The 21,851-nt window shown below is 37.5% G+C and overlaps 1 protein-coding gene across 1 annotated transcript in view; it reads right to left on the bottom strand.

The window, feature by feature from the left end:
• The window catches only part of LOC128617568 (cadherin-12), an 83,721-nt gene extending 66,722 nt beyond the window's left edge, over positions 1-16,999 (bottom strand). The window contains exon 1 of the mRNA XM_053640751.1: positions 16,748-16,999. Coding sequence (XP_053496726.1) covers positions 16,748-16,999 — 252 coding nt within the window. The remainder of the gene's footprint in view (positions 1-16,747) is intronic.
• Between the last annotated feature and the right edge of the window lie 4,852 nt (positions 17,000-21,851).

Genomic DNA, 21,851 nt, shown 5'->3' on the forward strand with positions numbered 1-21,851 from the left:
CTGGGTGCATTGTGGGGAAGCAGACAGGTGCTGGAATTCGCACATCAAATCCTTTGCCCTTCTTATAACAGCAACAATTAGTGCACTGCATTGTGATGCCTGGGGAACTGGGGGAACGTAATGAGATGCAGAAATAATAAGTCCCATTATGAGCACATGGGCATTTGAAAGTGTGAAACACTTCAGTACATGGAATGGGACATGTTGGAATACTATGAGAAAGCTGATACACTCACTCCATGCAGAAAGATATGTTGACTTCAGATCTGGGGAACAGCTTTAAATTTAAAGATTTAAATTACCTTTGAGTAATGGGCAAGGTGACAGCAGTGTACTGGTCGAATCAATACTACATTTTCTCTATGTATGCCTTTAAAGGGACCAGGTCAAATAGTTCAAACCAGGTCAAATCTCATGTATTCTATAGTCTTTGAAAAATAGATAGCTAGATTGCTATACTGCACGATAGGTAAAAAAAAAAAAAATGCATAGGACTACCAATCATAGAATGTTACAAAGGAAGTAGTTCAGAGCATGTTTCAATTGTTATCACATTAAAAGCAGATAATTTATCAAAGATAGCGCCACCTACTGTACATGATGCTCAGACACAGCAGTCAAGCATCATTCTGATTCTCAACACTTCTTCTTCTGATATAATTATATATTTGTGATTATTATAGATTAAAAATCTTATATTTGGGTTACTTACATCTAGGACCATGCTTTAAGCTATTTGGCAAAACTTATAGGGCAGCTGCAGCTCAGGTGGTAGAGCAGGTTGTCCACTAATCATAGGGATGGCGGTTCGATTTTTGGCCCACATGTCTCCACATGCCAAATTGTCCTTGGGCAAGACACTGAACCCCCAAGTTGCTCCCAATGGCAAGCTAGCGCCTTGCATGGCAGCTCTACAACCATTGGTGTGTGAGTGTGTGTCTGAATGGGTGCCTGAGAAACCGTGTAAAGCGCTGCTAAGGTTAGAATCGTGCTATATACAGTGAGGGAAAAAAGTATTTGATCCCCTGCTGATTTTGTACGTTTGCCCACTGACAAAGAAATTATCAGTCTATAATTTTAATGGTGGATTTATTTGAACAGTGAGAGACAGAATAACAACAAAATAACAAAAAAATCAGAAAAACGCATGTCAAAAATGTTATAAATTGATTTGCATTTTAATGAGGGAAATAAGTATTTGACCCCCTCTCAATCAGAAAGATTTCTGGCTCCCAGGTGTCTTTTATACAGGTAACGAGCTGAGATTAGGAGCACACTCTTAAAGGGAGTGCTCCTAATCTCAGCTTGTTACCTGTATAAAAGACACCTGTCCACAGAAGCAATCAATCAATCAGATTCCAAACTCTCCACCATGGCCAAGACCAAAGAGCTCTCCAAGGATGTCAGGGACAAGATTGTAGACCTACACAAGTCTGGAATAGGCTACAAGACCATTACCAAGCAGCTTGGTGAGAAGGTGACAACAGTTGGTGCGATTATTCGCAAATGGAAGAAAGACAAAAGAACTGTCAATCTCCCTCAGCCTGGGGCTCCATGAAGATCTCACCTCGTGGTGTTGCAATGATCATGAGAACAGTGAGGAATCAGCCCAGAACTACACGGGAGGATCTTGTCAATGATCTCAAGGCAGCTGGGACCATAGTCACCAATAAAACAATTGGTAACACACTACGCCGTGAAGGACTGAAATTCTGCAGCGCCCGCAAGGTCCCCCTGCTCAAGAAAGCACATATACATGCCCGTCTGAAGTTTGCCAATGAACATCTGAATGATTCAGAGGACAACTGGGTGAAAGTGTTGTGGTCAGATGAGACCAAAATGGAGCTCTTTGGCATCAACTCAGCTCGCCGTGTTTGGAGGAGGAGGAATGCTGCCTATGACCCCAAGAACACCATCCCCACTGTCAAACATGGAGGTGGAAACATTATGCTTTGGGGGTGTTTTTCTGCTAAGAGGACAGGACAACTTCACCGCATCAAAGGGACGATGGACGGGGCCATGTACCATCAAATCTTGGGTGGGAACCTCCTTCCCTCAGCCAGGGCATTGAAAATGGGTTGTGGATGGGTATTCCAGCATAACAATGACCCAAAACACATGACCAAGGCAACAAAGGAGTGGCTCAAGAAGAAGCACATTAAGGTCCTGGAGTGGCCTAGCCAGTCTCCAGACCTTAATCCCATAGAAAATCTGTGGAGGGAGCTGAAGGTTCGAGTTGCCAAACGTCAGCCTCGAAACCTTAATGACTTGGAGAAGATCTGCAAAGAGGAGTGGGACAAAATCCCTCCTGAGATGTGTGCAAACCTGGTGGCCAACTACAAGAAACGTCTGACCTGTGTGATTGCCAACAAGGGTTTTGCCACCAAGTACTAAGTCATGTTTTGCAGAGGGGTCAAATACATATTTCCCTCATTAAAATGCAAATCAATTTATAACATTTTTGACATGCGTTTTTCTGGATTTTTTTGTTGTTGTTGTTATTCTGTCTCTCACTGTTCAAATAAATCTACCATTAAAATTATAGAATGATCATTTCTTTGTCAGTGGGCAATAGTACAAAATCAGCAGGGGATCAAATACTTTTTTCCCCTCACTGTAAGTGCAGACCATTTACCGTTTTATAAACTCTGAAGTGTTACCTTACTAGAAGGAAATTCTTAGCTGTAACAACCTCCTCTACAACTATTTTTAAGAAAACTTCATAGTATCAAAGAATTGATTTTGAAGCTTTCTATGCCAGAAGCTGAGCAAACATTTGACTGATTTTCTTTTTGTCCCTTTATGCCTTCCCTCAAATTTGCCAGTTTCTTCAGATTTTTGTATAATAATAACTTTACATATCAAAAGTCCAGATTGCTTGCTGACAAAATCCTGGTTAATACAAAACTATGTGGTCTGTAAGCCATTTTCAAACATTTTTTTTTTGTTGTTATCTCAGCCTTGGTATTTCTAATTGCTATCCAATATTTTCTAAAGTCCATTACTAGCACACACAGAATGGTCTTTTGCGTGGAATAACATGTGCTAGCTGTAGAAAGTATGAAATACGTTGAATAGCTGGGGTGCATCTGGGAGAGGTTTCTGATACAAATGTGTTCATCTCAGAAAATATCAGTAACTTTTCAGGAAAATTATCTTTGTTAATTTTATCTTTGTTAAAATTATCTAAAAAATAAGGAGGCTCAGTTATGTGAACCTCGACTGATATGCTTCAACCGTATATTTGGCATGAAAGGAGGAAGTGTTAGTGTTTGTCTGTGATAGCTGACATGCAGTAATTGCCGAGCTGCATCACTGGAAGATTTAGCACAGCCTTGGTGTTATTTCACCATTTAGTTGTCATTTTGTCCTATTCAGCTTTGCCTTTTATGGATTTTTTGGGCATCATTAAATGTAAATCAGCTGTCCTGTGAACATACTTTGTTATTTATGGCTGTTTGGCACCTATCAAAATACACACTTGAGTACAAAGAAAAGCAGCATTACCAAAACTTTTGTAAATCTGGTGGAACTTTTTTGTTCAATATGGCCTAGAAAACATAAAATGATAATTGAGGCCCATTTTTTCCTAACTTTAAAAAACATTTTTCATGAATTGCATCACACTGATTTTCTATGCACTGTGTCCAACAAGAAATATGGAATAAGCTGTCCTACAGAATTGAATCCTGCAGCCAAAATAACATTCAAAAATGAAAAGTGGCAGAGATGAGAAGGGCATGCCAATAAAATAAGAGCAGTACCAAGTATTTAACTAGTGAAGTGGGAGTTTTATAGATCTTGCTTGTGTATTTCAGTTGACAGTATGCTGATATTTTTACTCTTTAAATGTATGCCTTGGTACATTTCTCTTTGGACATGCCATAAAATATTTTAATAGTTTAAGTCTTAGGGAAACATTGCTCATATTTATTGATCCATGTTGTCAATCTATTAGTTTGACAGATCCAGCTAGATACCAGCCTAATTAATTCCCTGATCAAGAATATTGATGGCTGTCTGCCAACATGCAAAATGCTACCCATTAATTAGCAAATGTTTATAATTAATGTCACAATATCTGAAACGATTTAAAAAGTGACATATTGGGTATCTAGCTACTCTGTCTATTTTAAGGATCACTGGTTGCATTAATAACAATGAAGGAGAAAAATAGACGGAAAGAGATAAAAATCCACCATTAGCCACATAACACTATTCACCTTGCTCTAAATTCTTGTGTCAGAGTTTTGGAGAAGGCTGATAAGTGATACTGATTGAAGCATTAGCAGTTCTGTAACATGCTGAAGTGCAGTTCAAGCAGAAATCCCATTGTTAGACATAGTAGGTCAATCCAAAATGTGGGGAGAAAAATATTATATTGGCATTGCAGATAAATGACATCATTATCCTTTAGGTTTTAATATAATCTTTTCAGTGTGCTCCATGCTCCATCATCAACATACATTACCATTGTAAATGTCTTCAGCTCCCTAAACGTATTATAATGGCTCACTGGATTATTGGCAAGTCAGATGCATAATTGGAGGCAGGGTAATCCTTACAAACAACTCCACATCTGCAGCTCCAAAATTAGTTTGGCTTCAAGTCTAAATGCAACAGAATAGTGAAAATATCAAATGTGTGTGGCCTTTGACTATTCTTCGACTTTAAATATCACAGTAAGTATTGTTGTTTGTATGGCAGTTGTATATTAACATTGCAAGAATAAAACTTCACTGTTGACTGATTTGACCCTAATGATGCAACTGTTATATTTTATGAGCATATTATAATTTATCAGTGTTCAGTGAGGAAAACCTTATGCCAAATCACAGCCTATTAAATAAATTAAAATCTATTAGTGTTGACTCATTTACTTGTTTGTGTGAGTATCAAGCTGGCTTTAGCAGTAATGGCACTTGCAGTCACAATGTTAGGTCAGGCTTTATAATGCTATCCATATCTAAGGGTCATTGCACATGGAAAACAGAGTGGTCAACAGCTCAAAGCTCAGCAGGGTGAAGCATGCACTTGGCCATGACAGTCACAATCTCACCTAATGCTTTGGACATGCTTCATGAGCAATAGCGAGTGGATAATTGTGATGTGCTTTGCGGGCTTTCTATGGGCACAGTAACCTTGATTATCGTGTAGGTCAGTTGAGAGATTTCTCTCTCTGGTCATTTGTGCCCAATTAGCATGGAATAGAAGCTGTGATTGTATTACGCAAGTTAATGGGTTGGTTAGTTTGTAGGTCATTTGGTTATGGAGTGTGTCATGCATTTACCTTTGCATAATACTTTAAATCACACCTAGATATCACACTTTCTTTGGTATGAACTAAATACCTTTTATACAGGACAACAGTATAAAAGATATAATTGTAATTATAAGCTTTGGTAATAAATTATAAACAATTACTACATAACCCACTAATTAGATACTAATGATTAAATACGGGTATAAACTACTGGCTATATTGTGTGTGTGTGTGTGTGTGTGTGTGTGTATATATTATCATTTAATAATATAAATAATATAATATATTTTTAAAGTCAAATAGCACACCTTGTACAGTTTCAAGCTTCCTCTGTTCCAACATTTATCATGTTTATAATAAGATGAGAAGCACTTTGTGAGCTGGATCAGGTGTGCTGGGAGCAAGAGCAAAGACTCCTTGCAAGATCCTCAGGACTCCAGTTGAGAATCACTGCCAACCTTTGTAATATTTACTTTTAAATAAGTTAATCAATACATTTACTCATGTTTAGTGATATATTAAAGCTGCTGTATGTAAGATTTTGGGAATTCTCTGGAAGAAATATACTGGCACATATATACTACTTGCTTATATATATTTTACAAAACCTTGAATGAAATGTAAAGGCTTGTCATGTCACAGCAAACCAGCAACTCCATTTCCCAGAATACACCAACAACTACAAACATGGCTGAAGAGGACTACACTTCCCACACACACACACACACACACACACACACACACACACACACACACATACATTCACCTTCTCTGGAGTTCTAATCAGATACACCTGTTCCCAATTACACTCATAATCACACCATACATATAAGAGACACTTAGTACTTACAAGATACACTTAGATACACTTACCTTCCCAGGCCTTATATCGTGTCTGTTTATTCTGGTATTTTGACTTTGCTTACATTTACAATATTGTCTCTTTGCCCTGCCCTGTTTGTGCTGTTTGCCTGACCTCTGCCTGTTCATGATTATTGTCTTCTGCCTTATCCTTTGGATTTGTTGTTGTTTCATTAAACTGCCATACCTGCACTTGCTTCTGTCTGCACCTCCATTACATGACAAGGTTCCTATTACAAGTGTGGTGTTGCATGATTTAGCTGATGCTGAAAAGACACAGGATGTTAATGACAAGTGTCTCTGGCTGCGTAAATTACAGAGCCTTTAGAAATGAGCATGGAAGACAAGATGGATGCAATAGGGGAGAAAAAAATGTATGCACAATTGGTGGTAAGGTTGTGCTCAAGTAAACATGCTGTACTGGGACAGAGGAGTGGCCTTTCCAACAAAAGTCTTATTGACTACTGTATTTTAAAAAGTGACCTTTCTGATACGAGTTTTTAAAAAAATATTTAAAAAATAATTTTTATTCAATAAACAAATATGGAGAGATCACAGAGTGATAAATATCAAGAGAAAGACACATACAGACATCAGTTCACATGATATATTTTGAACGTGTAGGGTTGTGTTTCCTGGTGTCCAATATACATTAATTCATCTCTCTCTCTCTCTCTCTCTCACTCAATCACTCACTCACTCACACAAAAAAAAGCAGTCTGCAGTAATACTTTATAAGAAAGTTATAACAAATTTATAAAACCATACATAAACACTTTATAGGATATTCGTGAACGTTTATATTAAAATTCATGATGTAGCCTTTTTCACTATCCTAATCACTATGTCATTTTATATATATATATATATATATATATTATATATATATATATATATATATATATATATATATATATATATATATATATATATATATATATATATTAGAGACGCAGCGGTACTAAATTTCTTAGCCAATACCGATAACCGATTATTCAAAGTGATATCGGCCGATGCCGATAGTTCTGCCTTTTGTACCTTCTTTTAAATTAATAATAGCCTAATTAATTCCACAATTCTGAAAAAAATTCAAATAAAAACTTTATTCTCGCCATTTCACAGTAACTGGTCTCATAAACAGAAAACACATTACTCAATTAACACATCAACTAAATTCTCCTGTTAGGCTCACATTCACTCACCACAAACAAAAGCATTTCTACTTTATCATTGAATATCAAATTGGTAATATATATTACAAACTTTTTTAAATACTAACATTAACTGGATATGAAACATACTACTCTACAAATATATTTTTCTGTGCAATATATACTTTTTTGTCAACTCATCTTCATTTAAATCTTTCAACGGTGTACTGGCGCGTTAATTCAGTGCGAGCAGCTCAAGCAGCGCAGCAAAAACCAACAATTTTGACTCTACGCCGAAACTCCCGATTCACTGCTGCAGCGTCCGGTGTAAAATTTTAGCGGTGCGGTTTTGTCACCATTCCATACACGAGACCTCTTTTGATTGACAGGATATAATCACCCCTGATCATCAGATGTTTCTGAACTATCTATTATAATAACTAACTATTATTGGCCAATACATCTGTGCATCTCTCTGTCTCTCTCTCTCTCTATATCTATCTATCTATCTATCTATCTATCTATCTATCTAATATATATATATATATATATATATATATATATATATATATATATATATATATATATATAAAAATAAACTCTCCATATTTGATTGGACAGAAATGACCTGACTTTGCCCTGTTGCCTCGTATGTGACAATATTTTGTTATTGTCATGTGCCATTTGCTGTCCAGTAAATGAAGTGGTTGCAAAGCAATATTCAAAGGTTATTCATAAAAATTTTACACATATGTTACACTAGAGCAAAACAATTTTTTAACACAATTGTAACACTTTGTAAACATTGCTTTGCATGTTACTTCATGAACAGTGAGGAATCATTTGCCTTTAGAGTCCCCTTTGCACATGTATGCAGATGAGATTCACTACTTACACAATTCACAGGACCATAATGTACATTCATTTCCTCTAGTTCCAGAAATACCACATGGATAAAAGTAGACTACGTTGCATTTAAGTTATCCATATATAATTTCCGGGAAATGTGTTTTATTTTAATCAGTTGCCTTGCTGTCAGGCTGAAGATGGTACCAAATTTTCATGTGACATATAGTACAGTAAGCAACTTTTTTCATGTGTTAGGTGTTAGTTAGTGCAGTTGAGTAAATTAATATTGCTTCTCATTACTATTATCTTAAGAAACTGTTGTGCGTAATTAGGTTTGCGCATAAGATAAAATAAATAGTTTAATCTCATTCTGAACATTTAAAGTTAGCTAAGCTTTGGTTGACTGACTGAGGTGCAGCATCAAGTCTAGTGCCACTGAACCACTGACAGTTTGATGTACACAAAGCCCTGGTGAAATTTTTGTTTTGGTCTGTAAATACAGTCTTAAAAAATTAATGGTATTCAAAGGCAATATTTTAAATGAACTTCTTTGTCCCTGTAAAGTTCAAAGGAGTCAGCATCTTGATCTGAGACATCTCGAAACCTAACAGTTTGTCAATAAAATTATGAACTCCACATTAACATAAATAAATAAATACATAAAGTTGAGTTGATACAGCATATTACACCCATGCATTAAGTTTTCTGTTGCTGTATTTCTAGTTCATCATGCAAAATGTGTCACGTATCGTGATAAGGTAGGATGCAAGCGCAGTGTGAACAGTTTTATTGAGAGACACACAGGCAGGTAAATCCAGAACGTGATCCAAAAACGTAATCCAGTAACATGCAAAGTTCAGACGATCGGCAAACAGGCATAAACGAGGCAAGGCAGGAATCAAAGTCGTGGTCACGGGATACAGGGTCGATATACCAAACATGAAACATAAACAACAGCGAGTAACTGGTAGTGGAGAAACCAGTGTGAACTTAACAAATGAAACTAAACATGAAACATGACATGAACTATGACTATGAATCTAAACATGAAACATAAAACATGAAACTATGGACTGACTGTGGTTATCTATCGTAAGGACTCTAAACTAATCTACTATAACTCATTCAATATTCCGCGTTGTGTGCTGGGAGGCGCGCGGTATATATGCGGAGATAATCAGCGTTGTAATGGCTGACGGCTGAGGGCAATTCAGACACACGTAAAACTACAACCAATGACAGAATGGGGAGGAGACATGACAGAAACATAAACAAATGCATGTGTGGAAATGTCACAATTGTCCACAAGGGAAAAGCAGGTGCTTGTGCACCTGCTCGTGCACATGCGCTCACATGCTCCACAGCGCGCTGCTTAAAGGGGAACTTGTGACAAAATGTGCTAGATCATATCCTAAAACCTGTCGAATAACGAGAGTGAACGCCATATGATATTTATAGCTAGAGTGTAACGCAGATCTTCTAACATTTAATAAACAAACAAACAAAATACAAAGACACAATAATACGAGGCAAAATACTGTAGCAAAAATTAAACATGGAAGCGTGGACAAAAGCATAGATAGATGATACGTAAGAAGAGGAAGCAGTACAAACAGTGCCCCCCAGGGCGCTTCTCCCGTAGCACCCAAAATGCACTCCCTCCCTCAGCGGCCCTGGCCCCCTGGGGAAAATGTCCCCAGCTGATCCAGGAGACTGAGTGGCGTCCTCAGCGGAGAAAGTAAGCAACGCAACATCCTCAGCGGAAGAGGTAAGCAGAGCGGCGTCCTCAGCGGAACAGGTAAGCAGAGCGGCGTCCTCAGCGGAACAGGTAAGCAGAGCGGCGTCCTCAGCGGAACAGGTAAGCAGAGCGGTGTCCTCAGCGGAACAGGTAAGCGGAGCGGCGTCCTCTGCGGGGCAGGACAGCGGGACAACTTCCTCAGCAGGACAGGAGAGGGGAGTGAGGTTCTCCTCGAGGCCCGAGGGAAGCTCCAAGATTTCCGCGAGGCCATAGAGGGGAATAAGGTTCTCCGCGAGGAGAGAGAGGGGAGCGAGGTTCTCCGCGAGGCCAAAGGGAGGGATGATGCTCTCCACGAAGCACGAGGAGGAAACGATGCCCTCCGTGGAGCAGTAAGGGGGAGTGACATACAGTGCACAGCAAAGAAGAGGAACGACATCTTCAGCGGAACATGGAGGCAGAGCGACGTCCTCAGTGAAGCAGGATGGCAGAGCGACAATCTCAGCCGAGCAGTAAGGCAGAGCGACGTCCTCAGCCGAACAGGAAGGCAGAGCGACGTCCTCAGCTGAGCAGGAAGGCAGAGCGACATCCTTAGCCAAGCAGGAAGGCAGAGTGACGTCCTCAGCCGAGCAGGAAGGCAGAGCAATGTCCTCAGCCGTGCAAGAAGGCTGAGTGGCGTCCTCAGCTGAACAGAAAGGCTGAGTGGTGTCCTCAGCCGGGCAGAAAAGTGGAGTGCCTTCCTCAGCGGAGCGGTAAAGCCAAGCGATGCCCTCAGCGGGTGAGTTTCTCAGCGGCGCAGGCCAGCAAAGCAGCGTTGTGAGTGGGGTTGGCAAACAGAGGGGAGCACTTGGGTATGTCGGGACACGGAGCAACATCTTCAGCCAAAAAGGGCAACTGAGCGACGTCCTCAGCTGATCCGAAAGGCTGAGCGGCATTCTCAAACGAGCATGGAGGCTGACTTACGTTCTCTGCTGACTCCGTTTGCTGGACTAGATCCATAATGGTACCAGCCCAGTTAACAGGCTCCCACTTGTACCGGGACTCCTCCATGTCTTCCTGCTGCTTACGTAGCGCAGCTTGGTACTCCTCCTCCTGTTGGCGTAGCATAGCATAGTTGTCCACGAACACAGGTGGCAGAGTGAAGATGTTCATCTGCTGTTTCCGAGTTTTAGGTCTTACCTTCTGTCACGTTACAAAGATGGATATGGAAGCAAGCGCAGATCTTCTAACATTTAACAAACAAACAAACAAGCAAACAAAATACAAAGACACAATAACACGAGGCAAAATACTGTGGCAAAAACTAAACATGGAAGTGTGGACAAAAGCATAGATAGACGATATGTAAGACGAGGAAGCAGTACAAACAGTGGCTATATATAGGAGTGCTCGTTAAACAAACGTGATACAGGTGCAGGTGGTCATGTGACAATGATGTAGTATGGTGCAGTGGCTGCTGAGAAATGAAGTTCAGAGTTCCCTTCTTGATACATGACAGAGTTATTCAATGCAGCATTATATTGGTAATATACTAACCTCCTATTAGATGTTTATTTGAATGCTTTTCATCATGTCATTTACTGTTATAGCATAGCTTTAGTCTTTCTATTTGTTTATTTTTATGGGTTTTTTCATCATTGCAGATGACAGCAAAGGGAAAATAAAACTATCTTGTTTTTAGTCCACATTTTAATCAATTTTTTTCTGATGTAAAGAACATGCAAGCTGTTCTTAGTCATAAACTCTGAATACGATACATAGGCATTAGGGCATTCTTGTTGTGGATCCATTTCTGTTGAAGGATGATTAAAGTTAAAGTTGTTCCATGGTTAAACTGTTATTTATGTTATTCATGGACTATCATGAGCTTGTGATAAAATGTACTGGACAGTCTTTAGTTATTCATCCTGACAGCCTATATTTATTTTTAAGACGTCTGCTTATGGCTTGTAGCTCAGATATGGAACACAGTATTTTAATGGGGGAGATTGTCACACTAAAAGACCATGCAAAATGTTGAAGAAAATGGACATGAGAGAAATGGTTGTTTTATGTCACAATGGTTCAAAAGTGTGAGCACAATAATATCGCAAGGCTAAAAGAAGGTTGAATAAAAGCAAAGCACATATTACTTTTTCTACTGTGTTTACTCCTTTGACACCCTGATGGGGAAACATGCCATGAGAGCACTTTTCCCACCGCTTGCTCAGTGTCTCATGGAGGAGTAAACAAATGTTGCCAAAGTTTGCATTTATTAATCCAAAATATCTAAAGCCACCTATAAACACTGTCATCTATTCACTTTCCCAGATTTAAACTCTCAGCATGCATGAACTCATGGACTCATGTAAATAATGACAAAAGTAGTGGCAAAAACTCATAAGTAATATATATAATAATAATTGAAAAAGTAATATTTACTTATTAAGCAATAATTAGGCTATTGGTCCATTGGATTCAGTTATTGTTTGTGTCTTTAGATTGCATTCTCCTTTTTTTGTCTCTTTCATGTCTATGTTGTCAGGGTTTATTTGCATGCTGTCTCAGCTTGGTAGACCTGACAGTGAGAAATTGTGAACAAATTAAAATATATATAGAACATCATATGGACCATCAGCATGTTAATATGGCAGATTATGACAGGCCCAGATTCACATTTTCCACATCCTTGCTTAGAGGTGAAGAACAAGGACTAATGGATAAAAAGTATACTTTAGCAGAGTGAAAATCATCTTTCTTGATATTAGGTACAAGGAAATGCAAACTGTCGTTACTATTTACTCAATCCTTGACCAGAGAGAGCAAAGTAAGGGGAGTAAAACAGGCAAATATGCAGAAATGTCTCAGTTTTAAAAAAGGCTATTACAAATAATACATTAATGTCAACATTCGAAGTTTAATACTTATGACATACTATATAACATTATATAACATATACATTATATTCTATCAATAAATCTTCAGGTAAAAAGGTGGCTTAGTGTGAACCAAGAATGTGTTGGGTCTTTGACTCAAGCAGATAGTTTTATTTTTGTTTGTTTGTTTGTTTGTCAGACACAGGAAAGTTGTCTGTTAATGAATTTCCACTGAACAGCTTTGCATGGCATGAATGAACGTGTATCAATTTATCACATGATGCTACACCTGAAAGTAGTATGAGGTTCTCTGAAGGTTATTTGGGATTTGGTTGGTGATTACTGGTGAACAAGTAGTATAGGTATACGTCATGCTAGATTAAATGAGTGTGATTTGTGTCTACCTCATAGGGTAAACCATCACAACCCAGTCCCACAAGAAAAAAAATAAATCATATACAACTTACTATCATATTAACCTTCTATATGATGATTATCACCATTCTGTCAGAAGTATTGAAATGCTTTTGTATAAACTCAATAATGTGTTGGTGATAAATTGAATAAATTTAAATTTTGCTTTTCATGATTGCTTTTGGCTATTTGCACAGTAAACACAGAGCCATTCTATTTAGGTACATCAGACAGTCCACAGCCTTATTTGTTAAGCATCACTGGCTGGGACTGGAAATGAATGTGTGGGACCTTTAAACAAGGAGAACATTTTACAATGGGAGAAAAAAAATATATATATAAAAAGCCCATAAACCATTCCATATTATTTGAATCTTGTATTCTCAGTTGCATTAAGCCAAGCTTAGTTGTGTCACATTGCCTGAAGCTGTCAGTGTGAAAACTGAACACTGGGGCATGGGGCTTAAAAATGTGTAATTAAGCATTAGTTTGTCATGTAAAAAATACTTGGGAAAGAACATTATTTTGATTGATCGACTGATTGATTGATGAATACATTTCAGATGACATTCCTGATGGTAAATTTGAAGCCAGCAACGCTGAGAGCAAAATGTTAATAAAAAAAAGTATTGATTATTGTATATGAAATTAATATACAACAGAATACAGCATTATATGAATTTGGATAAGCTTATAAATAATCATGAAAAAAGTGAACTTCTCATCACAATTATCAACTTTGGTGGTGTGACAGATTTTGCTGATTTGTTGTCAGCCCACCTTGCCCTGAGTATTGCCTGAAGCAGATACAGCACTCAAACTGGAATTATTAGACATTAATAAATAGCAGAGTAAATGTGTGTGTATAAGAATTTAGAAAAAGTGATTAGCAGAGAAACAAATGCATGCTTTGCAATGTTTTAACTAAAAAGCTTTGCAGACGTGTGTGGCAGCTACAAAGAAGAAACAAATCTACAATCAGTATGTAGATTAATAATACATTTTTAAGATCAACTATCAGGAGAAGGAATTATATAAAGTCCCAGATTTTAAATTTATAGCCAGGGATTTAACCTCAGTTGTTTTTTACAAGGTGAATTAGATTACCACACTGTAATGTGAAAAAGTTTAAATAAATGGATAACAAATGGTGTTAACATATATGTACATAACTATTCATTCAAAGGCAAAGTGCCACTAAGACATTATTTTATAATGTTAAATATTAATTGCCAAGGCTATCACTTATGTCAAGGCAATGATTGCGGGTTTTAATGCATACAAAAGGAGAAGAAAAATTACATCATTTACACAATGGCAGTGTCATTATTGGGAATAATGGCCAGCTTTCTCCACTTATGTTCCTGGCAAGACAACTGGCGTTGCTCTTATTAAGTTATGATGAATTAGTCATAAACATGTTCAGTATGCTTTACTCCTTCCACCATTCCACAGAGGTACTTTATTCAAGAAATATACTTAATATATTTACACAAGACCTTACCGTAGTAACCACAGTGTCTTGTGAGAATGCTCATGTACATTCTGGAGTTCCAAATCCTCTTCTCACTTGTTTTTACTTATATTGGCAGGAATTTCCACAGATGATTTATGATGTCTTAAACAGGGCTCAGAGACTGAATTTCTTTTTCTCTTGTATATGGCCCGGAATCTGTCCATTACCATGAAATCCTGGCCAAGGCTTAGGATTAAGTGACTTGGATAAAAAAGAAAACGGTCCTCCTTCCACTGCTTTCACACAGTCACAGAGTTGGCCATAAACAGTGGCATGTGTTCACAGTGATTGCTGTGGCACAGGGGCAAACCTGCCAGAGGAACTATTATTCTTGGGAAAGCCACAGCACTCCAAATTATACTGTTAGTACTTGTAAGCCTCCTTAGATGTTTCCTTTTTTCCTTTTTTAAAGATGACCACAGTGACCACAAGCCAGGCAGAACAAGTAATATTATAAAGTTCACATATTGTATATCGTGCCATATACTGTGCCCTGAACAAAATTTATCCACCCAGAAGTTTTTGACCCAGAAGACATTTTGTAGTGTTACACCCTGGCACTGAAGTAGAACAATTGTAGTTTGAAAAATCAATTACAAATAAAAAGCATAAACAGCGTTACTGCAGTATTAAGTATAAACACCCCCTATTGCTGTGAAACTAAGTTAGAGATTGACAGGTAAACTAAAACAGATTTTGATGAGAAACATCCAGAAACAAACAACATCATGACAAGCAGAGAGATATCAAAACAATTTAAAGTTATCAAAAAAAAAATATCAAGGTTTACTTATAAACCTTTTTTTCTGTTTTGTTCTGCCAATTGTAACAATCTCTGCAGGGCAACAGGGTGAATACATTTTTGTAATTTTCAGAGGTCAGTACTTTGGTAAATAATAATCCCCCTCCCCTCAGTATTATAGGGAAGTTTGTGTATATTCATGACATACACTCACTGATCAATTTAAAAGGAACACTTGTACACCTGCACATGCATGTGGTTATCTAATCAGCCAATCATGTGGCAGCAGCACAATGCATAAAATCATGCAGATACAGATAAAGAAATTCAGCTCATGGTCACATCAAACATCAGAATGGGGGAAAAGTGTGATCTATGTGACTTTAACCATGGCATGGTTGTTGGTGCCAGATGGGCTGGTTTGAGTGTTTCAGAAACTACTGATCTCATGGGCTTGGCTGATTAGATAATTACACAAATGTGCAAGTGTACAGGTATCCCTAATAAAATGGATAGTGCGTGTATAGCCCCAATAAGGTCTATTTCATTTACAGGTTGTAACATTTCAAAATGTGGAAAAGTTCAAGGGGGGTGAATAATTATGCAAGTCACTATATCCATATGGTTCACGAATAGATGGAAGTGAGAGGCTTGAGATGACATTTTAACAGCTAATCAGATTATTGGTTTAAATCTGCCTATGCCTTTCTTTACTATCAAAATTATAAACATGCCCACCCTCTGTTTAGGGTCAACGGCAGTCACTGACTTCATATATATAGATATATATAAGAGCAAATTTTTTGTTCACCCACCAGAAAGCCCAAGGGAACATCCCTATGATAATGCAAGGTCAGTGTGAAATTGTCGTCAAGAAGCCAGCATATGTATTGATTTTGGTCTTTATGCTTCCAGAATATTAATACAAAATAATACATGCACACACACCCATACACACAATGTCTGTATTTAAAATAATCACTCTTTAGAAACTGGAAGTGACATGTTTCTGTGATTAACAGAGAAGATAGTGTTTCTTTGTGTATCTGTCTCTCTATTAACCTCTACTACTCTACAGCCTGGCTGTCATTCTACCTCTCTCAGGATACAGCTTTTTTTTTGTTTGTTTTTTTGTTTTGTTTTTTTTGCCTTTTTGCATTGTCTTACACTTTTTCTTTCCTTTTCCTCTCTAAAGGTATTATTCAGTTAAATAGTCACTTCCATGCTTGATGACTGTTGAACTGTATAAAGCCTTTGGAGAGAAACAGGAATGGAAATGTAAAGTGAAACACTTTACTACTACTTTACTGGAGCCCCATCCAAGCCCAACTTGATATTTCAGAAATAGCATCTTTCCTTACCTTGCCCACATACTGAGGGTCAGATCCCATGTACTCCTCCAGAACAAAGAACTGGTTCCATACCCATCCCCTCTTAACCCTCTGGAAGCTTCCATTCTCTCCTCTGTTTCGTGCTGTAGACATGGATCTGTGGGGCCAACTGAGTCCCAGTCGGCTCTGGTTCTGAGCGGGTTGTACAGAATGGAGAGGAGCAGGCGAGCTCTTCTCAAACAGCAAGCACAGGAACAGCAGCAGAATGTTGCTCTTCAGCATTGGGCAGTCTGGAACAGTCCTTCTTTTAAAGTCCGAAGAAGAGTAGGAGGTGAAAATGAGAGAGCCAGGGCACAGGAGGATGGCTGAACAATGAAGTGTATGAATGATAATTAGAGAGGAGAGTGAAGAAGGTACCAGGTATGAACCAAAATCCTGGTGTTCCTCAAGTCTTCGTCTTAGTGCTGGTGAGTCAGTTAACAGATTGTGAAATCATCACCTGCAATAAAACAAAAATAAATGAGTTATGGCATTGATGTGACTGAAAGTCAGTGGAAGAGCTACTGTTTACATTCAACTCTTCTCTTGTACAGTTTAAAACAATGTCAACCCTAGATAAGTTTATTCGCTTTGAAATATAGTTGAATGGGTATATTCCTATCACCTCAGGATAGAGAATTTATGATTAAATATTAGTGATTGACAGGTTTTATCAGTATCTCCAGCGTTTATGACATAGTGATAAGAAAAAGCACAAAATGACTGCATCAGTCCTGGAATAATCTGTGTTCCTTTCATCTTAATTTTAAGTCACTGGTTGTCATAGATATCAGTTTAAAGAATTGATGCATCAGGATTCTCACCCAGTTATAAAATACAGCTGAGCATCATCGGCTGTAAAGTAATTTTCTAGATGCACCATAGGCCTATCAATGGAAATAAGGAGATTTGATCAGACAGATCCTGTTTACTACACACCAGGTTGCTTTAAAAATGAATATACATCATTATATGTCAAATAGCTTTCTTCTTAAAATACATAAAAAATATATCTAAAATGACAAATTTCTTTAGTACTATATTACAGAGAAATAAACAAAGTCAAAATTGGGCCTTGTCAGACAGAACCGAAATGTGACATGCTAGTTATGAGAAGTACAGATCAAAAATATCATATAAGCGTTCACAAAATACATAAGACGTTTTAAATTCTGCTAGTTCCAAAATAAAGATCCTTTCTTCATTACCTGTTGTCAAAAGAGTTGAGGGAAAAAATAAGCAAAGGAACAGCTGTACATTTCCCCAAACATGATGTGAACATGTTAATATGTATTTACAACATACATATCTGCAAAATTAACAACCTAATCTAATTTATGAACTTGATATTATTATTGGCCACATACAAAATTACTAAAAAAAACTCTATACAAATATTTTCTTTTAAATGCATATCAATTAAATTCTTAGTAAAGCTATACCTGCTAAACCCATCCCAACCATCACATTACTGTTCATATAGGGGTATATAAATGTTTATACATTTACAGTTGTGTGCAATTACATACAGTATACACATGTTTATTTCCAAATGTAGAGTGAGGTTATATTATCCAAGAGACTTCTGATTCATTTTTGTAAAAATGCAAATGAACACAGGTAACAAATCAGTAAAGAAGCTTTTCACTAAATCTCATTAGTGAGTTCCAGTGCTGTTTTGTTATTTTCCACCAGTGAAAGTTACTCGTCTCACACCTCCAACCTTGTCCAGATGCCAATCTAATATTGCTTTGTTATGCCTCAGTGCTCCACACTTCTCCCGTTCGTTTCATTGGCTGCATGATTGATCGTTGGCTCTTCATGCCTGGGTCAATGTGCTTATCAGGTGGCCTCTGTTGAGCCTGTGTTGAGCACCTGCTCCAGCATGGTGCTTGATTTGGCAGTGTTCACCCACATTGACATGGCCTTGCCAGGAAACCCAAATAGACCACAATAGCTGGAGATGCTGGCATTTAAGAAAGTGGCCTGCAGAGGCCCAAATTCAGCTGCCCTCCAAAACATGCCAAGCTATAAAAAAAAATCCCTGCAGGTTTAGAGGTAGACACAAAAAGTGTATCTGACCTTGGATTTCTGGAAGCTCCAGCCAAGCAATATCAAATAGCCTTATAAAGAACGTTTATAATCGGCAAAGATTAGGAACCTAATTTATGCAGCAGTTTCAATGAACAAGAAATCATTCCATAAAATATTTGACAGCATTACTGAATTATATACACTCTACTATACCCTATATACCCTATACACCCTTATATACACCCTAAAATGATGTGACAAAATATCTAGTTACTGGTGCCAGCACATGAACTCTGGCTCCCATAACTAGGTAATAACAATACAGCAACAAAACCAATGACTGTATTTATTTATAAAAACATGAACTAGATTTCAGTAAGCAGTTTTTTAAAATGGCAATAACATTGTTTCTGTCCCAGAATTCCATTCAGTGCTTTTGCTCTTTGACTTAGCATGTCTTGTGATAACATACCATAAAGCTTCTGTGGTTCAGTGCAATTCAGAGCCATTCTATTTATTCACAGCACACTGAATAACACTGACTGTATAACCACTTACACCTGAATATAAAAAGGTAACCCACAGGTCAAACTATAATGCTATATTCCATTAACTGGGCAAAATGGAAATGAAAGCTCATATTTACAATGTCTATCAAATGACATTTGGGGGAGAGGGTGGGTTTGTCAGAAATGTCGATGCCATGTCTCTTCATTATAGATGGAGATGACCTGAACTCATCTCACTCCACCAATGATGGTGAAATATATATCTTATTACATTTACCCTGCCATCTGAGTAAATCACATGTTCTGATGTTCGCTCAATTAAATAGGAAGGCTTCCAAGTTCCATAACAGTGAAATTTCAATGGGCAGTGGTAAAAATAGTAGCTAACAGAGTTTCTAAAGAGCAAAATAAGGGCTCTACCAGTACCCTTGGCTTGTCATGACAATACATAGGCTCTGTTGCTATAGTACTTTAATCTGCAGGCTACACAAATAATTGGAAAAAGAAAGAAAAAAGTGTCACTTTTCAAATGGATTAATTTTCAGTTAAGTATGAAGCAGTTAAAATGGTCAGTGCTCACAGTGATAAGTATTGACTCAGGAAATAAGGCTTTTTGGCTACTGATCAGAAGGTCATGAGTTCAAATCCAAGGAGCACCACCACTACTGGATCCTCAATCAAGACCCTAAACCCTCAACTTATCAGTTGTATGTTCTCAATCTATATTTTCAAATGCATGTTGAAAAACACATAATTTCTATGGTTCTTTGGATGCAAACATCAGCCAATTGAACAAATGTAATTCAAATGGTAATACCATGTTTGGAACCAGAGTGTCTCAGTATCAGAATTATTTATTACTCCACATCTGGACATTTAGTATGTAATGACTGAACTTGTGAAGGAAATAATTAGATGATTTGCATGAATCAGTAACGTGAAGCAGGACGAATTGTTGAGTCTAAGACTGGCAGCTGTGAAGAACTGTTCCAGACAGAAAGATTGATCTACTCAGTACAATTCTGTCTCTTCTGCCACTGTTGCTGATTTGTTCAATGTCAGTCTGAAATAGCACAATTGCATATGATGTTTCCCCTTTATTTTTGAGGAGGCTTAATCTAAGAGTGCTCATCACCCCAGCAATACTGGAAACTTCTCAAGTGTTAATTTGAGGATCATTCTCTAAATTATGTTGTCATTCACTAAGTTCACTACTATTTCAAGTAGGCCAAATTCAAATTGCAGGTAGACTTTTTGACTTTTTGATGTCAATGGAGTGATCAGTATATAATGGAACTGTGGTTGATTTTACTTCTTGATTTAAACAGTTAATATGATAATACAAATTCCAATAATACAAATTCCTGAAAAGTTGTATGGAAAATGCACATAAAAACAAGTATGGAAAGTAAATAAAATGGAAAAAGTATGGAAAATAATAAGAAAGCATGGGAAATAAAAATAAAAACAAAAAGGAGTGATTTGTAAATGTACTTTGACTTGTATTTAAACCAAAATGCATCAAGACAAGGTATTTGATTTTACCTAATCAACTGCATAATTTTTTGAAGATAAACATTTATTTTGAAATTTCACCTTCTACAGTGCTCAATATAATCAAAAGATTCAAGAAATCTGTCAAATCTCTGTGCGTAAAGGGCAAGGACAAAACCCACGTCTGAATGTGTGTGATCTCTGATCCCTCAGACATCAATGTCTTAAAAAGTCATGATTCTGTAATGGGTATCCTGACATGGGATCGGGAATACTCTCATAAACCTTTGTCAGACAACACCATACGCCACTACATCCACATTAAGTTAAAGGCTTTACTTTGCAAAGCAGACATCAACACTGTCCAGAAGCGCCGCCAACTTGTCTGGGCTGGGTCTCATCTGAGATGGACAGTAGCACAGTGGAATCGTGTTTTGTGGTCCGACAAGTCAATATTTCAAATAGTTTTTGGACAAAACAGTTGTGTTTTCCGAGAAAAAGAGGAAACCAACCGGTGTCTTCCGTGCCCAAACACTTAATAAGTGTAATTAAAAGAAAAGGTGATGTTAGACAGTCGACAGTCCCAACTTGTTTGAAACAAGTTGAAATTTGAAATGAGTGTATATTTTCAAAAATAAATTAAACTCACAATGTAAAACATCAAATAATATGTTAATAATGTGTTTTGAATATAGTAGAGGGTGAAATTGAATTTGTAAATGACCCTTTTTTTTTTTTTTCATTTTTCATACTGCCCCAACTTTGTTGGAATTGGAGTTGTATGTTTAATATTCAAGTTCTCATTTACCTCCCAACTGGAGTAATAATATACACCATCAGTAAACAAATTTGATTATAGAATCTCATTGACACCATTGTCTTTGGTTAATTTCATTCACATGGAACACAGACTCGAGAGATTATCAAGGTTACGCAGCATATCTTGTTTCATTTATTCCCACAAGTGCTACTTAAAAGTCAAAACTCATCAGCCTCCACCCATCTCTCCTAACCTGCATACATAATCGAGACAAGTTGTCATTGCATAGGTCATCTGT

This window comes from Ictalurus furcatus, chromosome 13 (assembly GCF_023375685.1).
Source record: "Ictalurus furcatus strain D&B chromosome 13, Billie_1.0, whole genome shotgun sequence".
NCBI classification, from domain to species: domain Eukaryota; kingdom Metazoa; phylum Chordata; class Actinopteri; order Siluriformes; family Ictaluridae; genus Ictalurus; species Ictalurus furcatus.